This window comes from Chiloscyllium punctatum, chromosome 44 (genome assembly GCF_047496795.1).
Source record: "Chiloscyllium punctatum isolate Juve2018m chromosome 44, sChiPun1.3, whole genome shotgun sequence".
Classification (NCBI taxonomy): Eukaryota; Metazoa; Chordata; class Chondrichthyes; order Orectolobiformes; family Hemiscylliidae; genus Chiloscyllium; species Chiloscyllium punctatum.
In genome coordinates, this window is record NC_092782.1 from 7918957 (window position 1) to 7924956 (window position 6000).

General features: G+C 37.9%; 1 protein-coding gene across 5 annotated transcripts in view; it reads left to right on the top strand.

Annotated features, from left to right (window-relative positions):
- Positions 1-5740, top strand: part of LOC140466697 (troponin T, cardiac muscle isoforms-like) — a 45358-nt gene extending 39618 nt beyond the window's left edge. For all 5 annotated transcript variants that reach the window (XM_072562169.1, XM_072562171.1, XM_072562172.1 and 2 more), the window contains 2 exons: positions 1810-1853; positions 5336-5740. In XM_072562169.1, the coding sequence (XP_072418270.1) occupies positions 1810-1853; positions 5336-5387 (96 nt within the window). In that variant the 3' untranslated portion in view covers positions 5388-5740. The remainder of the gene's footprint in view (positions 1-1809; positions 1854-5335) is intronic.
- The last annotated feature ends 260 nt before the right edge of the window (positions 5741-6000 follow it).

Genomic DNA, 6000 nt, shown 5'->3' on the forward strand with positions numbered 1-6000 from the left:
AGGTTTGTGTAGGAGCTAGGAATTATAAGCAAAAAGAATCTTTTTTAAGCTATGGCACAAAATACAGATCCATAGATAGACCCTGTCACTAAGTTAATAGCCCCTAGTTGAGAAGTTTTGGTTGGATGTTCATTTCTTATACGTAACAGATATCCAATCACAGCCAAAGCTGTTGTCAGCCTGAAACCTGAACATTTAAGATATGAGCTGGAGAATGTTTGTTTTTTTTTTGGCTGTCAACTGAACTGAAAAGAAATTTACAAAGAAACCTAATGATCCCGAAATAGGTTCAATATTTTGTATCTGTAAATGCAAAGCAGCAGGAAATGGAGAGAGAGCCATGGTAGGTTCACTCAGATAACAATGCGAATAAAATGAAGGAAGAGTCATTGCAAATAATTTGACTATAATACAATTATTGATCATAATTAATATACAGTCAAGGGTCAGCAGAGCTAGCTGTTCGTATTAATAGTGACTTGGCCAACATTTGTCCCAAAGTTCATGCGATGTTCTGCTCAAATTGGCTATACTTCCTATGCGACAACAGATACCCAGACACTCAAAATTATTCATTGGGAATTGCTGAGGTCCTAGAAGGTGCTCTATAAATTATGTTGTTCAACTAGTGACTGGGTTACTGAACAACTCATTTGTTCATTACCAACATACGTGCAAGAAAGAGAAAATTGTTGAGATGGACATTAATGGTCAAATGACTGAAAAAAATTCAATGTGCCTTTCACCTTTAAAAAGAATGAAGCTTCATTTTAAGATTTTGTTACATCAGAAGCAGAATGTCACTATAATAATGTCTACACTGCTATTTCTGTAAGATCAAATTGGGCAGGAACAGAATGCTTTGCCATTTAATGAGATTATGGCTGATTTGAAAATCCTCTTTCCTATAAACCTTAATTCTCTATTTTAGCCTGGAATATACTTACTGACCAAGTCCTAGCGCCCTTTAGGTAATGAATTCCAAAGATCCAGAATCTCTAAGGGGGGGAGAAACAATCTTCCTTGTATCCCTAATAATTTGAGATTTTGTCCTCTGGTCTCAGATTCTACTATAAGGGAAAAAAAACTTCTCCACATCAACCCTGCTTCCCTGAAGAATTTTATGTTTCAATAACTTTTCCTGTCATCTCTGGACTGTGTCCAACGTCAGTACATCTCTCCCTAAAAAAACTCCCCAAGCTGTTCACTGTATTGTTTTGGCAAGACCTTTTCATACTCCAATATCTATAAAGCAAAAGGCAACATTCCGTTAACCTTCTCTATTACCCACTGAACTTCGATGCTAGCTTTTTGTGATTCATGCACTAGGATCCACTAATCTCTGTGCTGCAAATTTCTGTAAACTTCAACCATTTAAATAACATTCAGCTCTTCTATTCTTCCTGCCAAAGTGCATAACCTCACATTTTTCCCATTTTATTATATTTTGTTGTTTTTGTTTTTGTCCACTCAACCTCTCCCCTGTACCCTTCTGCAGGCTCCTTGTGTCAACCTCAATACTTGCCTTCTCCTCTATTCTGTGTCCTCCGCCCAATTTCGTTTCTGGTCAGCTGAAAACCCCAGACTAATAGAGATATTCAGTGACAATAATGTCATTGAAAGTCAATAGGAAATGGCTAATTCTTTCTTGTTGTAGATTGTCATTGCCTGGCACTTGTTTGGTATAGATGTCCCTCGCTATTAATCAGCGTAACCCTGAATGTTGTCCACATCTTGCTCTCTCTGAATGCTGATTACTTCAGTATCCCAAAAAGAATAATCTTGCTGCTTTTTTTTTTGTTGTTTCAGATCAACCTGCTGCAGATTCGAGTTCATGAACAGATGGGAAAATTGTAAGTTTATAACAGCAATTTCCCTTTGTCTTGAGTGTCAGTTCAGTGACATTTGGTCATAGTTGTTCAGAGTTAGTCTCTGTCTTTTTAAGGAAAAGAGGCAATAAACACCAGCAAACTGAAAGCTCCTCAGTCATGCAGAGAAGGACATTAAAAAAAAGATTTTTAAGGAGATCTCAATCTGTCCATCAACTCGACATGGAATTAATTAGTTTGCATGCTGTGACTTGATTTCCATATGTGCCATTAACAAATAATACAGAGCCTTTCAAATCAGGCTTCCAAACCATCAGGATATCCAAGTTGCTGTGACACGGTTACTTTCATGGAATTAGGGTCAGACTATGGATTGGAGAGACTCTCCATTTCTTTCCATTATTTGGCTAACCAGAAATCATTTTGACTACTGACAAATGTTGAAAGGATTTCCCAATTGAAACGCCACCTAGTGGATGGAGTACAGCGTAGAAAATTGTGAGGTCATACACTTTGGTGAGAAAAAGCATGGACTTCTTTTCTAAATGGGGAGAAAATTCAGAAGTTTGAAGTGCAAAGAAACTTGAGAGTTCTCATCCAGGATTCTCTCAAGGTAAACTTGCAGGTTCAGTCAGCAGTTAGGAAGGCAAATGCAGTGTTGGCATTTATTTTGAGAGGACTTTAATATAAAAGCAGGGATATACTTTGTATGGCTCTGGTCAGACCATATATGGAGTATTGTGAGCAATTTTGGGCCTCATATCTCAGAAGAATGTACTGGCCCTGGAGCAGGTTCAGAGGAGGTTTGCGGGAATGGTCCCAAGAATAAAAAGCTCAACATATGAGGAACATTTGAGGACTCTGGGTTTATACTCGATGGAGTTGAGAAGGATGAGGGGGAATCTAATTGAAACAGACAGAATACTGAATGACCTGGACAGAGTGGGATGTTGGGAAAGTGTTTCCTATGATAGGAGAGATTGGGACCTGAAGGCCTAGCCTTCAAGTTAAGGGAAAACCCTTTAGAACGGACATAAGGAGAAACGTCTTCAGCCAGAGAATGGTGAATTTATGGAATTCACTGCCACAAAAGGCTATGGAGGCCAGTTCACTGAATATATTTAATACAGAGATAGATGGATTCATTCTTGAGTATCAAGGGTTATGGGGAGAAAGCAAGAGAATGGGATCGAGAAACTTATCAGACTTGATTGAGTGGCAAAGCAGATGCGATGAGCTGAATGGCCTAATTTCTGCTCCTATGTCTTATGGTCTTAATTTGCCATCAGGTCCTGAAGCAGAACTTTAACCCTGAGATTCTGGCTCAGAGGCAGGGACGTTACCCATTGTACCACAAGATCTAGTATGTAGCAGACTTAGTTAATGAATTATTAAAACACCATGTTGAGACCTACAATTGTCACTTAGAAACATCATTGTTCTGTGTTAAACAATTGATATTCTTTCTTTGTCCTCCTCCAATATGGATAGCTCCTCATTGTGTTGAGTAGTCAAGTGTTGTTATTAATTGTGTTGGATGCTGTTAAGGTAAATAGTTTTCAACTTTTTTTTTAAAACAGGTGTGGGAATAATTGAAATGGAACTTTCAGATGTCAGCATTTGTTGTAGCTCTCATTCTTGTCTGAATCAAAAGGAATAGATTTAAGGCAGAAACTTGTATATAATCTAGGTAGACACTTCATATTAAACTGTCAAAGGTACAAGACCACAACTTCCAATTGGTGTTGGAACTATTCTCATTTGATATTTAAGCACAAGAGTGCTTGCCTGTGCATTTTATGGTTAATCTTCTGATGATGCGGTGCATGGGAGGCAAAGCCTAGTGTTTGAGGGGAGTAGGGTGACAGGTGGGTGGAGGCTGTGGAGTGGCGTGGAAGTTGGGAGGTAATCCTGGTTGGTAAGGGGACTCCAGGATTTGATCTAGTTTGGGAAGATTCTATTTGATGGCACAGGTAAAGGTCGAGTCAGGTTGAGGACAGAAAAAGCTGGCTCAGGGTGGGCAGTTAACCAGTTAGTAGGGGAGTGGGTTTTAATCCCTCTAACTTCTTTGATTCCATTTATGGCTATCCAGGTCACTGATTGAAACTCTCCAAAGTTGTCCAATTCCCAACTGAGCTAAGAATTTTCTTTTGGAGGATTCCAGATGCTGGGTATTTATCTGTTGGAAGTTTAAACTTCCTGGGTAGTCAGGTACACCGGGTCCTTCACAAAGTCCCATTCTGCATCTCCAGATTATAAGGCTGCAGTGGTCTACTGGAAAGGCTGTGCCACAGTCGTTTAAACAAGACCTTAAAGCAAAGTCCTGTTTGCCCACTTAGAATGATAAAAGACATTTCAACGCGAGCAATCCATCAGCCAATATCGAGGACATCGAGAACAGATGATGTACTCATTTGTTTCATTGTGGTTTGTCCATTGTCAGCCAAGTTTCCCATTTCCCAAAAGAAGTTGACTTTAGGATGGACAATGTCATAGAAGGTTATCCATAAATGCAAGATCATTTGTATCAAAGTAAAATGAATGAAACGTCTTTGTTGATCCTTACCAATAAAAATTCGTGGGGTTGAATTTTGCCCCTTTGTCTATTGATGGTCAACAGAATGACCAGGTCCTCAATTGCCAACAGCTACTGTACAGCTCTCTGGTCAAGAACTGCCAGATCCAAGCTTCCAGGTTTCTGTTTTCCACTGTCTAATAATCAGAATTCTTGCAACAAAAAGTTAATAGAGATAAAGTATCCTGTACAAAAGCTTGCTTCATTATTTTTAGAACATTTGTGTCACAAATTCTATCTTCATAATGAGAATGAGTAATTTTTACGAGGAGTTGATGTGTAGACTGTACAATTTAACCATCTGTATTTGATTGAAAGCTAGTGACAAATGCTGGTTGTAACTATTTATCAGACATTATGTTCGCAATGGATGGGACAGATATTGCTAATGGGGCCAATGCAACAATATCTACAAAATCACAAGTTCTTGTTCGTTCTTTTTTCTCAATAATTGCAATAGTCATTGTTATTAAGAAAGCTGGTTTGAGCATGAAATTTTTCATGTTCCTTTTAATCTTCGATCTCCCTTTCAGCTTAGGAAATTGAGATTTATTTTTGTTTGAAGTGATGTGTTTCACTTTGCTTACTACTTTAAAATTGCTGCTGTTCCCCATCTCAAGCTGTTTCAGGTTGAATGATGTATTCTGCCAATGATGTATTCAGTGTTTTTGTTGCTGTTAATGCAGTCATCAGGCCTTCAGACTATTCCTACCCATTTACTGCAGCTTTGTTATACCATTGTTCATCAGACCATTCTAAGAAAGCCATTAATCTTATATTACACAATATTTAGTCAAATCTGTGCAATGACTCGTACTGTTTCATGTTGTATGGGAACCAAAGATTAAGAACTAGGTAATGCATGATTTTAACATGTGTTTTTAATTACATGACATTGGTGAATGATTATTTTTTATTTTCAAACACGCAGCAGTACAAAAGCAGCTCGTGGCAAGGGTAAGGTGGGTGGTCGTTGGAAGTAATAATGGAATGGGCACATCGACAAAGGAAGCACCATCTTCTGATTGTATTCACCTTCCTACTAACCAGAGACTGGATTTCAAGAAGCAAGATGGTTGTTATTGAAATTATTCAAAAAGGCATGATCAAAACAACCAGTTTCTGTTTTAATGTGAAGATTTAAATTGATCATTTGCATTAATTATCTAAATATTTCATTATTCAGATATCAAATGGAGATGCATTCTGAAAATATGAATGAATTTGCTAGCACCATGTCAACAGAATGTAATTCTGAGTAATTCTGAAAATATTATTTTCAAAAATTTCCTCTTCATCCACTGTTTGAAATGTGCACATTAAAATATTAATACAACTGTGTAGTCTAATGTATTATACTGAATCTCGGAATCAATTCCATGTGAAGTTATTGTTTCTAAGCACATTCTTAAAGTACTCTTGAAAGATTCTGCACATGTTCTGGTATACACGTACTGGATTGTAAAGTAAGTTCCATGTGAGCTGGGCTCACTTTTTTGGAATTGCATGGAAGATTTGATGAGCAGCTTCCAAATTCCTGCCACTCCATGGAGTTGGGACGATCTTTACTTAATCATCATAATCTTAATTTGCCAG